The sequence below is a fragment of the Vigna unguiculata genome, chromosome 2 (assembly GCF_004118075.2).
Source record: "Vigna unguiculata cultivar IT97K-499-35 chromosome 2, ASM411807v1, whole genome shotgun sequence".
Taxonomy (NCBI): Eukaryota; Viridiplantae; Streptophyta; class Magnoliopsida; order Fabales; family Fabaceae; genus Vigna; species Vigna unguiculata.
Window position 1 is genome coordinate 27135812 of NC_040280.1, and position 16072 is coordinate 27151883.

General features: G+C 27.0%; 1 protein-coding gene and 1 pseudogene across 2 annotated transcripts; one reads left to right on the top strand and one right to left on the bottom strand.

Annotated features, from left to right (window-relative positions):
- Nucleotides 1-500: 500 nt before the first annotated feature.
- On the bottom strand, nt 501-2076 carry LOC114174611 (annotated as a pseudogene).
- Nucleotides 2077-9781: 7705 nt separating this feature from the next.
- LOC114169146 lies at nt 9782-12245 on the top strand. Of its 2 annotated transcripts, XM_028054188.1 has the most exons (4): nt 9782-10044; nt 10129-10423; nt 10690-10838; nt 11812-12245. In XM_028054188.1, the coding sequence occupies exons 2-4, from the start codon at nt 10181-10183 to the stop codon at nt 11954-11956; spliced, it is 537 nt and encodes a 178-aa protein (XP_027909989.1). In that variant the 5' UTR covers nt 9782-10044; nt 10129-10180; the 3' UTR covers nt 11957-12245. The 2 variants fall into 2 exon arrangements, with proteins under 2 accessions (XP_027909989.1, XP_027909996.1); XM_028054195.1 differs by lacking the exon at nt 9782-10044 and having other exon boundaries at nt 10052-10423.
- The last annotated feature ends 3827 nt before the right edge of the window (nt 12246-16072 follow it).

Below are 16072 nucleotides of genomic sequence, written 5' to 3' on the forward strand. Positions count from 1 at the left end.
TTTGCATACCGTTCAACATAGTGAAGAAATCTTTGATCCTCTACTAAAGCATAGTCCATGGGAAGCCTCGAAAAGGATGAACCCTTACTTAATAGTTCCCTGTTTCCTCGATTCAAAGAAAATAGTTAAGTGTTGCGGGGAATTTCAATTGTATACTTTCAAATGGACAAATAATTATAATCGTATAAATAAATATCTTACTTAAAATAGGAGTTATCAAACTTCAAAGGTTCATTTGTCCAGTTTCTTTCTTCAAACTTATTGCGATCTTCATGTGTCTCACCCTTAGGTGTCTCTTTCTTGTCAATTGAAGTGAATAAAAAAAAATTATGCATATAAGTAGCGATTCCTAGACATATCACTCAATTTTTTTAATAATTATGAGTATATCGTGCTTACAATTGGTACTTTTGGATGCATAGTTCTTATTAAAGCGTGGTCTCCACATAGAACTACAATGTCTTTGTCCTCACTTAGTCCCATGCCACAAAATTTTTTCCTTAAACTCCTTGCATCTGAAAATTTTCCATTAAAAAAAGAATTTTCATAATAATAGCGAGCCAAGATTATAAATACGTTGGATAATCATTGTTAACAAAAACCAATTTCAACTTTAACTGGGAAGACAACCCAAAGGGAGATACATTCATAAACGGGTGTAAAAATTAGAGACTTAACAACCAACATAAAGTATTACCTTCTTCACCATTTAGAAAGTGTGCTTGGACTCATGGACATTCAGTTGAATCCTAACAAAGAAAATATATACATTATACAAAAATTAGTAATATATAAAAATGAACTCATGAATAATTAATAACTTTCAAATCAAACAAAGCTACTACAATACATTCATATATTTTAATAATAAACTAAAGGTCAAGAGACCTCAACGAAATCCTAAAATGTGTGATTTATGATAAGAAAAGAATGTCACCCTCATTAAATGTGATTAAAGAAAACAAAATCAAAGATTCAATTGTCTTACTATGTTCATTCATAATTAACTACCTAAATGTTGAATTTTCATTATGTTCAATCAATCTATTTCACTAAATTTAAGCACTGTGGTGTACTTTATATATATATATATATATATATATATATATATATATATATATATATATATATAAATTCACAATATTGCTTAGTTTTTCGAGAGTGTCTTATTATCTAAAATTTTTGTATGAACCAAAAATCTATATATACACATGAGTACACCTTTCTGCCGGGAACAAAGTCAAAATAGTTGAACCCTGAATGACCTCTATTGCAACAACACCAGCAAGTTGAAACACAAATTATCCAATTGTAAGAGTTAATATAATCAAACTTAACGTGATTCAATCCACTGTAATATAATTAATTTTCGTAATCATCATAATACATTTAAACAATAGCAGATTGAAAACAAAAAACCTGGTAAAGGTCTGCGTATGAAACTTTTTTAAGTTTAAGTTTGTGCTTCACTATATATGTTTGGGGAAGAAATTAACCAATTTTAAAAACAAAACAAAAACAAAAAAGCTATAAAGTGTCAACATAAATAAAACCAAAGAAATGAGAAGAAATTAAATTGACCACAATATTGAATTGCTTTTTCCAATTCCTTGATTGCTTCGTGTTTAGTGCTGAATCTAATAGAACCATTGGGGGCTCCGGTTTTGCTTCTGGCATCGTACGTTGCAGCATCATTCCACCTGTGTGCAACATTAAGTAATCACAAACTTGTTTGGTTTTAAGCTAAATTTTAAAACCACCTTCATATATTAATCATCATCCAAACACGTTACAAGTATGAAAATTAACAGAGATGAGATGAACGAGTGCGCGTTTATCTATAGATTTAGATAATCGACCTACATTTTGGATCTAAAAAACAAAAATGAGCGAATATAAGTTCAATTTGGAATCATATTTGGACGAAATTAAAGCGTGAAGTTCTTAGGGAGTGACGTACGCTAGTTGAAGCATGAGAGGGGCGCATTTGTTGTTGGCGATGAAGGAACGAAGTTCACGTCGAGCTATCTCTATTTCCTTGAGATACTCTTCGTCAACTTCACCCATATTCTGCATCGAAGTTAGTTTGATGATACAGTGCAACGTATAAATAAACGATGGAGAGAGAACACAGTGATGCTGATGCTGACGATAATTGCAAGTAACGAATGGATTTCACCGCTCTGGTGCACGTAGAGGAAAAAGAATTGTTTTTCTGGAGAAGAAAAGAGAAATGAATTTATTATCGTGTGTTTCCGTCGCAACCCAAGCACCGACGAGATTCACCAACATGAAACGCGTTTTAAAACTATTTTGTTTATCATTTTTTTAAGCTTATTAAAACAATTATTGCGTAATTGTATTTTAAAACCCTTTTCAAATCTGGGTAAAATTTGCATCAAAATATTATTCTTCTTCTCAAAATAAAGAAGGAAAAAAAATACTTGATTGTAAAAGTTATTCTAAAAAAAAAAATTGTTAGATTGTGTAAAAATCACTTTATGTTATCATAAACGGGGAATGACAAAATTGATTATGGTCTTCGGGCTTTGTTTGTCATTCCGTCCAAAATTAGATGACTCAAGTTTAAATTTTCAATTCCTCAATTGATTTTAGTCCGACTTTCTTAACCCTTCAAATGGATATCAGACGGAATGGATTGATCTCCTATTTTTTTAATTAAAATTTAAAATATAAAATAATTAAAATTTTAATTTTTTTATTTTAATATGTACGTATGAATAGTATTGTAACATAAATAATTAACATGTATAAATTAAGTTTTAATTATAAGTTATAACTTGTAATAAAATAATTTAACATTTAAATGTAATTATTATTTAATTTATTTAATTAAAAGTATTAATTTATGAATTAAAAAATATTTATATGATTAAATATAATTTTAATTTATATATATATATATATATCATTTTATATATATATATATATATATATATATATATATATATATATATATATATATATATATAATGATAGGTTAACCTGATCATATCTAATAGCAAATCAATGGTAGGAGGAGTTAACTAATTTTGACTCCCATAACTCAAAGGAATGTCATGTAAATCTAAACTCTACATCATAAAACAAATATTAGGTAAACCAAACAAATAATAATGTAAAAGTTTAGTTAGTATTTTGTTCTTAATATTTATGGAGTTTATCAAATGCGATTCTTTAATTTTGTTTTTTCAATTCGATTTTCTATTTATTTTAAAATAATTTAATGTGATTTCTTATGTTAAATTATATTAACACTGTTTTAAATTTCAATATCTCACTGTTTTGATTTTTTTTTCTTACTATTGTTGTTAATTATTTTCCTTCGACCTTCCATCACCACCTCTCTTCTTCATCACACATTCCACTCATTACCCCCTTTCTTTTCTTCTTTTAATAACAACTCAAAATAAAAAAGTTTAATTTTGAAAAACCCAACTTGTCGTGAGTTAAGCTCAAAATCCGGGATTTTATTGATTCACTGAAAGGTGAAAAGAATCCGAAGAAAAAGAGGGGAAAAAAATAGAAGAATGAAAAAAAATGTAGGGCCTTGAGGTAGAAGGAATTAATAGGAATAAAAATAAATAAAAAATGTCAAAGTGTGGATGGTAAATAAATCCTAAAAGGGGATGAAAAAGGGGAAAAAATGGTGAAAGGGGGAAAATGGTGATGGATGGAGGAGGAAGATGACCAAAATATGTCTTAAGCCTGGTAAATTAACAAAGAATAGTCAACAAGAGGTTAACAAAATACAGAATGTCAATGTGGTTCAATTGAAGCATTAATTATTAACTTCAAAATCTAATGATCAAAATAATGAGTTTAACATGGTCCAAGTAGAGAATACAAAATCAATCATACTAAATTGATTTATAAGGTAAAATTTACATTTATTTATATTGTGTAATTTGATTTTATTTTTAGTTGATGTCTCATATCCAATATACCCTTCATGCTTAGACATATACATCTCTCGTGCTGAGACATATACATCATCTTGAGTAGAGACTATATATGATTGTATATTTGTGAGTAGTATGATAATGAGTGGATAATAAACCTATCAAACAACAAAATTCGCAAGGATAGTCTCTGATATAATTCTTATACCATGTTAAAAAAATAAATTTTAAACCTAAATCAACCTTTTAAATTAAGTTTATTAAATAAATTCAATTTTATTTTACTTCTTATCATAATATTAAAATCTGACTAAAATTATTAACGCAACGTTCGTTATGGGAATGACATTATTTAACGTTATTTGAGAGAACGGATTTTCAAGTATGAGCGCGTTCGTTTTCAATGATTTCGTAGATATGTGAGAGCGTATTTGGGGGATAGATGAATTAATTCATCCCCTCAAAACAACAACGATGATACTACCGTGGAGTTAGACAAATGACAAAAATGCCCTTGTTGAGTCCACGGAGGGGGAAGAAGATGAGTTGGTTGAGTGTGGTGGGCGAGGAAGGGGTGGGCTGTGATTGCACGAGGTGGCGTGGTGGTGATATGCACCGGTGTTGCAAGTGTGCAAGTGTGTGTTGTGTTGATGGCACCGATTATGTAACCGGTGCCTTAACATTAAGGGAATAACACGGGTTATGACACCGGTGTCGTGTGTGTATGTTTTTTTTACTTTGTTTAACTTTTTTATTAACTTTTTTTTTAACTTTATTTATATAACTTTGTATAATTTTTTTTTAAAATTTAATTGGATAAATTTTTTTACATTCATAAAAATTTAATATTTTTATTTTAAAATTTCATACAATTTTAATATTTTTTAATTCGTATTACTTAATTATAATTATTTTTATAACATCAAATTACAAAATTATTCTTTTTTTCCATCAAGGGTATTTTGGTAACTTCTTAATTCAATATATTTTTACAATTAATTTTATCTATTACATCAATCAAATCTCTCACTAACTTTCATAAAACTTATCTCTAAATCCATTCACTTTACTCTAAATTCACTAAAAAAAACACTAAAATTTATCCATCCAAATATACACAAATTCATTTTCACACCCCCCCATATCCATTCCCTCAAAAGAACACCCGAAAGAAATAATAGTAAATCATCAAACAAATTTTAACTATTAAACTAGATAATATTGAACTATCAAATGGTAAGACAATTAAAAAAACAAGAATTACTTAACTAATCTTCATACGTCACAATAATATTTTTAATAATTGAAAATAATTATATTGACAATATAATATTTGCTTCAATATATTTCTAATCAATCAAATATTTTTAATACAAGTGTTTAATCAATAAGCTCAATTAAATAACTAATGGTCACGTGTTTTTTTAATGACTATATGGTACTAAGTACATAATATTAATAAAATTTAAATTGAAACTCTCTAAAACTATTCTTTTTAATTTAAATAACAAAAATAAACCTATTCCGAAGTTGCTTCTGTTTGACATTTAATTTAAGATACTTAATCCAAAACCTTGAACTCTACCACCTGTACTATTGTCAATGCATATGTGTAAATGGATAACTGAGATCAACAAACGGAGAGAGAAAAATAATACATAAATTAATTCTAAAACTTTATCTATTTTTTTCTCGTGCTTGAAAATATGTTAAGGTGTATAAAAGAAATTTTAATTAAAAACTTAATAAATCATTTTATGTGTATTAAACTTTTAATTTTAATAGTATGATAATTATTATTTTTTTCATTAAATATTGTAATCATATTATTATTATTATTAAATTCAAAATATTCTTTCTAGAGAAAATAAATGAGAAGAATCATTCCTTTTATCAATATCCTAACAATTTCAATTGTTTAACAAACATTTTTTTTTATAATACAATATATTGACCTTGAAATATGATACGTACCTAACCTTCTTGAATGAATCATAAGTTCAACAAGTTGTTTTGTGCTTAAAATATTTGACTATACCAGTTTTCACCCTTTTGATTTGGGGAAGGGCCACGAGGAAGTGTCTAATGGATGGTACAAAAAACTATTTTTTATTTTTTTGTTTTGTCAAAGGACATAAGATTGGTACTAACAACCTAGACTATAGTTTTTTTTTTTTTTTTTTTTTTTTTTTATCAATGGATCATTATCACCTATTAAAATTAAAAGAATTAGAACTTTGAATAACGTTACGTACGTCATGGCTCAATATACCGTTAAACACGGACATGGCGAAGATTATCCTAGAAATTGTAATGATTAATTAATACTAGACACAGTTTATATTAGGAAAATATTAGGAAAATTAATATTATTTTTATTTTAAATAAGGAACCAATATTTAAATAAATTTCTTATTTCCTTTGGTTGGAAGAACAGTATAAGTCTTTTGGGTGTAAGATTTATTCGTAAATGTCGAATATTACAATGTCTTATGTTATAAATTAATCTTGGTTTAGGAGTGATAATAATTGATTATTTGATGGTTAAGTTACAACAGAGAGGACTGTTGATTACATAAAGTTCTTAAATCTAATCATCATTATATTTCCTCTTACGAAACTATCAGTATTATTCGTATAAAAGAATACCCAAAATTATATATAACTTAATCTTTAATTATATAAATCAAGTAATAAATTTAAACACGCACTATATACGGCACAACATAAGAATAAGAAAGAAAAAGAACGTTAAATTTTCGTGTAGTGGTTTTAAATACTCAGTAAACACTCGTGTTTAAAATATTTAATTTTAACAAACCAATATGTTTAACCTTCACTACATAATTTTATTACAGATTATAATTTAATATTTTTTACTTATACAGTATCTATACCGTTACTAATACTAATATTTATTTTTTTATTAAAATTACATCAACTTATTGGAATTATTAATTATATATTATTTATTATTTATTTATGTGAATATTTTAAACTTTATATTTTATCAGCATTATCTGTGAAATTCAGTCCCAGATAGGTATTTAGACATTGTTTTGTTATAATTTTTACGTATAAGAAATAATATCAATAACATATGACATAAAAAAGATGTAGAATCTGAAATAATATAAATAAGCTGTTTATAAAAAAAATACTATGTAAATAATAAAATATTTTTTGTTCTTAAATATTAATATTAGTAGCTTCTTAAATTTGTACATGTTAAACCATTAAATATTTTATTTTTATAATAAATCTAAATAATGACTTTAAAAAACTAATTTAATAAAAAAAAACAACGTGATGGTTAGAAAATGTCCGGGAGTTAAATCAATTATCTTAAATACATGTGTTTCCTAATAATAAATCAATTATAACTTTACAATATTTTGTATTTTAATTTAAATTTATTTTAACTTTAACTTTTTTTTTTAAAATTTAATTTTGGTTTAATTAGCCAGATGATACCACTCTTTTATATATGTGTCAGTTTGGTAATCAGTGGCAGAGCCACATAGGAGCGGGTGAGAGCCACGACCCCCCAACTTTTTTATTTTTTTTTTAAGTTTTATGTATTTAAAATTTTTTAAATTGTATATTTTTAATTTTTTTAAATTATGTGTATCATTTTAAATTAGATAGTAATATACTGAAAATTAATAAAAAAAATTAAGTATTTTTTTTATAAAGTAAATCATTTAATTTTAATAAATAGTACAATATAAAATTAAATATAATAAAAAAAAATTGTTGAGATCATTTTTATTTTTTTTCACATTATTTTTTATGTTTTTTCACATGTTGTACTCATTTCTTACTTTTACCTAATTTCTTTTGTTACCGAAAAAAAATGTTTAACAGAAAATCATTATTTTTGTCCTCATCTTTCTCATATCTTCTCTTATTCTTAAAGGAAAAAAAAATTCTTTTGTCTCACTAGTGCAATACTTGTTTAATATTTAGCCCTATTTTTTTTTTATCTCATTACCCTTTTGTATATTCATTTTTTATGAAAAGAGAAAAGCAAATAATGTATTATGTGATTTTTTATAGAGGATTTTTAAGTGTAACTTGATTATCATAATTATTTTTAGTAATTATGTCTCTCAAGTTTTGATTAAATTATAATAAATTATTTTTTTAGTCTTAAACTTGTTTTATAGATAAGTATATTGATAAAAAGAATTAAAGAATAAATTTATTTTTTAAAAATTGATAAAAAAGAAGTGAAGATGAGAACAAAATCTTGTGATGACTTTTGAATCGATATATGCATATTAGTAAAATAGAAAATCAATATTTTGCAGATAATATGATTATTTATATTGAAAATAAAAATAGCTAAAAGATGTAGTTATGATTCAATTATTTGATAAGTTCAAGAATATGAAAAAAATGAATGATAACAATATTATTTAGATATATGTATTTTTTGTTATAATTATAGCTATATTAAATTACAAATTAATTTTTCCTGAATTAGTGACAAAAATCTTAAATATATAAATTAAGTATATTATTTTGGTTCCCCCAGAAATTTTGGCCAAGATCTGTCAGTGTTGGTAACCGTTATTTAAAATGTGTCAATCAAATCACAACCTTTTGAATATAAATATCAATACTTAATCTTTTAAGTCATTTTAAATATCAATATTGTTCAAGACATTAATAATTTGTTTATTGTTTCTGAAAAGAACCTAATTAATGTATTTTCTCAAAGGTAGCTCCATCCAACTAATCAAATCTTTAAGTTTACATTAAATTATTTTAAAAAAATATTTAATCAACTACTCTCTAAATATATTAATATACTACCAAATTTATTTTATCACGTAACCTTTTTCTCACTTTTCACTCTCTTCTTTCTCAATTTAAACGATCTCACTTCTCACTCTATTTCACCATTTTTTTTATCTTTCCCAACCCATTAGTCCAAACAAAATATTAGGTTAATAATCTTAAACTATGAAAAAATTCATATAATATTGATAATTAGGCTTACCAGATAGGTTAATAAATAATATTATGAAATTAGTAATACTAAATGAGGAGTAATAAAAGTCTTGTAAATGTAATTATTTATACCTCTAAATTGAAAGACGATAAAAGTACTACCAGTAAAAATAAATAATATTTAAATACTTTATTCGATTATTTAAAAAAAAAAACGTCTCTGCTTACTCCATTAGCATCATTTGATGGAACAACAACTCCAAATATATTTTATCAATTAAATAACCAATTTGAACATTTGAATAATATAACGAGTAAACTAAATAAATTGAAAAAAAAAAACTTAATAACAATTGTTTGGACCTTCCCATGTTAACAATGAGATATACCAAAACTCTTTAAGATGTCAAATAAAAACCATCAAGTGGATATGTAAACTTAGCAATTTCAGGACAATTGTTTCATACATGTGTTTAGGTTTTAAATTGTCCATTAGATCAATCCACTCGTCAAACAAGTGGAATCATTACCAAAAGATAATTTTTTGCTATATTTTAAATTATAAAAATGATTCACCCAGGAATACCTCTTTTTAGTTGTCATAAATACCTAATTTCTCAAACCTAAATCATTTTAACTTTGCTTTTAGAGAGACATATTCATAGGCCCATTCCATACCCACAAATCTAACAAATACAAGCAATCATTACTCTTAAGCCAAATCAGAATAATAGTGATAAATGATTTAATAGTAAAAAAAAATGAATTAATAAAATATCAAGGGACCACCACAATTCCGTATTGAATATTCTTTGATAGAGATGGGAAACTTCATTCATGATGCATGAAAAGGAAAATAGATTTATTTATATCGAAATAAATGAAAGTCCTTTTTATAGCGAAAAGAAAGACCAGTGAAATTGAGTGCATGAAGGAGAGAAAAGGGTAAGTAATTATCAATTAAATATTCTTACGGGTTAAGACTGAAGACAGTTAAGTGAGTGAATTTAGAATAAAATAACGAAGCAACCAACCACCATTCCAATTTCCTTTTATCGTTTCTCACCATCCACACGCAACTATAGTGGGGGCATTGCATATTCAATATTCTGGTGACTCAGAAATTCAACCATCGATTCTTCTTCAAATAGCGAGAGGAAAGGTAGGTTTGATGGTGCGTTAGCTAGCTCATGAAATTAATTGTCATTTTCTTTCATCTCAACTAATTCTTGTGATCATATAACAGATCAAGCTCAGAAACAGAGCTCACAATTGAATTGGTGTGTTGGTGATCGAGGATGAAGCAGAGAAAGGAAGAATCAGAAGGTGATGTTTATGAATCAATGGCGGAGGTGGTTCCTAGGTCACCGGTTCCGCCGCCGCCGCCACCTCCACTTCCGAAATTCTCAAAACCGAAGCCAGAAGAGAGTGTAACAAACCGAGAAATTGCCAAGTTTTGGAGGCAAAAGAGGATCGAGGAAGAGGACCACCTCCTTGCTGCTATCAAAGCTGCTGCTAGACTCCGTGCACGCAATCTCACGGTAGTTATTAATTATATCATTTATGTTTCATCAATTCAGAGTTTACGTGCAAAACACTATATTCAATATGAATCAAGCATTTACTAATTAACATTTAACCATTATTAATTCATTCCTCTATCATGAGTGATGTATAGGTTAACTGGCCTTGTTGTTCCACAAAAAAAAATGTTTGTTTGAGGAGTTGATTAATTATGTGTTATGTATGTGATATTATTGTGATTCTTCGTTTTGCATAATTTTATTCTGTGATTAATGTCTTACAGGAGCAAGATTATCAGAGATTCGAGTTGTCCCTGAACACCGATAGTGACCACGATGAAACCGAGAAAGAGACTGTGAAATGGAAAGCAGAGACAAATGTTCATAGCAAAGTTGCTAAGGAGCAAGAAGTGCGCGTTGGAATCAAGGATTGGTCAGTATATTTAATTTGTATTAATATTTATAATTTATAATACATGTAATGTGTAAATAATTTATTTTTTTCAGAAGAAGTAGTGTAGTCAATGAAAATTTAATTATAACAAAATAAGTTAAAGCATAAAAAAATTATATAAGTATATTTAACATTTTCAATATTAAAAATAAATTTAATAATGTGATACTCTTTTAATGAAAATTTGTAAATATTTCACTTATTTTTTTTATATTATGGTTGTTTAAAGTTTTATACTTAAGTATTATAATTGAAGAATTTGAAAATTTTGGTTAAAATTAAGAGAAAAACTCTGATTTGACAATTAATCAGACTTTATTACCAAAATGCCTGGATTAATTATTCTTCTTTCAGGGGACTTTTTTTCAAAAGTAATTCATAGAAAATAAATGGTTCAACAAAACAGTAGTTAAGAAAAACAGAAGAAATATTTGAGTCCTCTCAACTGTAGAAGAACTTTTTATTCTACAAGGTCCCCTGCTATTCCAGATAGATGCAGCAAGTTGCAGTTTCTATTCAATCGTTGACGTGACACAAAAAAGTTTAAAGCACATACATAATTGATAATTTCGGTTGAATTTTAGGCATCTTATAATTACAACTACGAAATATTTTTATTTTTATTTTTTTAAATTATTTTCCTTCTAATATTTTTGTTACAAAACTTAAATATGAAGCCTTAATAAGTCAAATTCAATTGGAGTTAAAAGGAAGTAATGTTGATTTTAGGATAAATATGACTGATTGGACAAAATAATGTATCTAGACTAGAAAAATTGCGTCACACTTTGGATTTCCATTGGTATGATCCCACGATATAATTTATGATATTACTAGCTCTAAACAAAATCATAGTTAATGATATTACCAAGTTTTTATTTTCCTAATTTTTTAATTTATAAATCATTTATTTAATATTAGAGAATATGATAATTTGTTGTGACGCGTGCAGGTGGACAAAAAGCAAATATGCGTATTTGAATCAACCGGCCATAGATTCCATGGATCTTCCTAAGAAACGAAGCTCTACCTATGTTCCCAATTTTCTCTCTTACAAGCCCAAGCCTTTGTATGCTTCTGCTATTGGTGTCTTTTAAGCCACATTGCATGCAGTTTGTTGATTAATAATTATCTAAAATTGCTGGTAGTTCCCACGTCCTTGTTTCATTTGTCAATTTTATTTTATTTTATTTTTTTGTGGGGGAACCCTTGTCCAGTGTTTGGTTTGTCATTCAAATGTGTGTCCTTGTCCTTTTATGTACAGTGCTTGACATGTTAAACAACATGTCACTGTTTTGTAATTTCTATTATCATCTATTGTTCCGTCTGGTTAATTATATGTGTCAGTGATAGAATTGCTGAATGAATATTGAAACTCTTGTTACATATACGTTATATTTTACAGGACAATGCCTTCTAAAGTAATTGAACCACCAAGTAAAATAATACTCAGTAAAACATATTTAATAATTATAAATTTAATTTTTTTTTTATCATGCCATGCTTTTGTGCTGCATTCCACAAATATGAGATCAAATATTTGTAAATTGTGATATCATGATAGCAGATAATAATATAGAACCGGTAAACTTTGTTACGGTAAGCTATAATTTAGTAGTATATTTAAGGGTTAAATATGTTTTTGGTTCTTTAACTTTCAGTAAAATTTGAATTTAGTTTTTCTTTAAATTTTTGAATCAATTTAGTCTTTCATATCTAGAAATACATGGATTTAGTTCTTTTAACTCAATTTTGTTCAATTTATATGATGTTTAAAACGCATTAAAATATTATATTTAAGTTGTTTATACGGTTTGACATATTTTTGGATTTAATGTTAAGTCAAATACTATTATTAAACGCGTTTGAAACGTCAAATAAACTTAACAAAATTTGATTAAAATGACTAAATCCACGTAGTTCAAACTATGAATGATTAAATTGGTCTAAAGTTTTGAAGAGAGACTAATTTCAAATTTCAATAAAAGTTAAGGGATCAAAAACATATTTAAGTCTATATTTAATAAATATATGAAATCTTTAACATACTTTCTAATAATTTAAAACAATTTTATTTACCTCATATATATATATATATATATATATGTAAATAATTTATTTTCTTAGAATTTACTCACATATAAAAGTACGATGTCACAACAAAAATTTAATAATTTGAAGAATGAACTATTACCTTAAAAACTTTGATAATACAAAAAAAAATGTAATATCAAGTTATAACATTAAATTCGTATTTCATGTTTCCATTTGTCATGTCATGTTTCCATCTTGTAACTTTTGCCATGTTTTATTTGTCACATTAGCATTGTTGTCTTCCAACGGGTGAATTGGTAAAATTCGTTTAAATCTTACACTTACTTGATACAATGTATTGAGAAAAATTGATAACATAATTCATGAAATGTATAAAGTTGAGTGGTAAAATGTATAATTAAACCTAACATATAAGTATTTACATTTAATATGTATATATAGCAAAATAATCTACACAAGTTCTAAACATACATTCTTTAAAAAGGTAAAACTCATTTAAAAAAATAATAGCTTCATTTGACTGTAAAATAATTTTTTTATCAGAATATTATAAATAAATATAATAGAGTATTTATGGGTAATATATATATATATATATATATATATATATATATATATATAAAGTGAGTTTTAAACCTAACTTAATTTCACAAAACAGGATTGCGCCCACTTATATATTGTGAATTTGTCTTATCTCTAATCGATGTGAGACTTCAAACATATAGTGTCCCTCTTCATAAAGGGTGAAAATAATAAAAAAACAATGAATCATATCAAAATAACAACCTTCGTCACAGACAAGTAATACTATAAATCTACACAACATGAGTCATTATCCATCTTTGATACATAAGTTTAACCAAACAGAAACCTTGGTTACACGTATGGATGGCAATGCGGGCCGACTCGGCCTGACCCGCATAAGGCTCGCACATCGCGGGCTGGCCCGCCTTGCCCCGTACAATTTATGTGGGCTGCAATCACTGGCTCGCCCCGCACATCACTTGGCTCGCTGCCCGCAGGCTGGCCCGCTTTTTTATTTTTTAAAAATTTTTATGATAAAACTTTCAATGTTTAAAAATTGGTAAACTTTTAAGAAATTCACAAAATTAAGTAAAGACTTTAGGGAGTTGGATGATAAATTGATAATTCAACAGTTTCATCATATTCATATTCATACTATGGCATACACAATGTATTCTTTAAATTTTAGCACATTAAAAAATATATAATACTTGTCTTTTCTAGTTATACAAGGATTTGAACGTTAATGTAAGAGTCCATAAAAAAAGTAACTAACATACACAAGTGAAAAAAGAAATTATATGGGTCGCGGGCCAGCCTGCACGGGCTGAGCTATTACGGGTTCACTATCCTGCCCCACCCCACGTTTTTTTCGCGGGCCGGCGGGTCAACTCGACGGGCCAAACCCATATTATCATCCCTAGTTACACTAGTGTTCTATATGATAAATGAAGTTTATCCAAATCAGAGTTTTCTTCCAATACTCCTAGCATAAAAATCTAAACCCCAACTTCTTGATGTATAAATTTTTCCTTCGATGAAGAATCTTAGTTTTTTCAATGCTTGCATATATTCCCTTCATACATTGAAAACTCTATTATATGGTATTCTAGTGTCCATATAATGGTACTTATTTCCTTTGCTTAGCCAAATCAAAATATGATCACCATAAACACTTAATGCACATTGAAGTTAGCAGTTCATAAAGAATTTAAGCACGCACGAGGACAAATATATCAATCATTATAAGAATATTTAACATTAGAAATTTTACGTTTTATCCAAGTTCATGCATTCGCTTGGGTTAAACTAAAAATTTCTTCTTAGTCTCCCTTCCTGTTATTGAAGAAGACGTCATTCGTTTGGTTTTAGACTTCTATGATGATTATTAACTACATCCATTTCCATATGACATTTCACTTATTATTCGTATTAAGGATATGGAAATTGTAAAATAATATGTTTATTGTATTTAAGAAAATGGTATATTTTTAATATTTTTGAAATGATATATCCTTTTTAGTCTAATGAATTCTTATATTATTTATTATTAGTAAAATCTTTTTTACTTGTAAAATGACCATCTTTTGATTTAACCAAATACTTGATAAACTTTTACTTTATCACGTGTTTTATGGAATTTTAGTAGTAAAGGTCGTAACTATGTGATAATAGTTTTGTTCTTTTATTATAAAACAAATATAATACTGAAGCATCTTTTAATTTATCCCCTATGATTTAGAATACACGTTAGAAGGTATATTTTTCTTAAATAAGTAACTGTCTTCAATGACTAATCTACAAAATGTCTTAATACCATCCCAAATGTCAAACATATCTCAATCTATAATATCTTATTATGTATATAAATATCCATCTAAACATATCAATTCAAACAAAATTCATAATTATAAACATATAACAAAAAAAAAATCTCATAAACTTAAAAGCATATACTTGTAACCAATATTATGTCATTTGAGTGAAATGTCTTCTCTTGAGTGACATGCCCTCTTAGCAAAGGATAAGTTTTTTTATTTATGTATATATTTGTTGAGTGTCTTATAAGTACATTCACAATAATTGAATGATAACAACTTTGGAGGAAAGAGATTTCATAATTAACTTATTTGTTTAACACTTTAAAAGGGTTGAATGTCCAATTATTTTTTGATAGAGAATAAAAACTATCTCACCATTGAAGAAAAAGAACTCAATGCAACAAGCTACCAACTTTAACTTTTCTCAAATCACGAACTCTTCATTGTTTGAATAACCACTCATCATTTGGATGATGAGAGTTTCAGATGAAACATTATTTTTTCATCATTTTTTTTATATATGATCAAAAGTTATAACTATTAATAAAGGCACAATTCACAACTCTTTCTACTTAAAAGTATATGAGTCAAAGCGCCATGATTTAGTTGTGACTCGGTCCACCTGACCTCCGCCACGGGACAATTGTTGCCACCCGCAACGCTGCCCTGGGACAATTGCTGCCACCCACAAGAATGAGAAACTCTATCTATAGTTTGAGTGGCAAGTTTGACTTTTGAACCATAATACCATATTTATATAATAGTTGTCATTATTTGAACAATAACTCAATGTTAAAACGAATTGTATAGAAA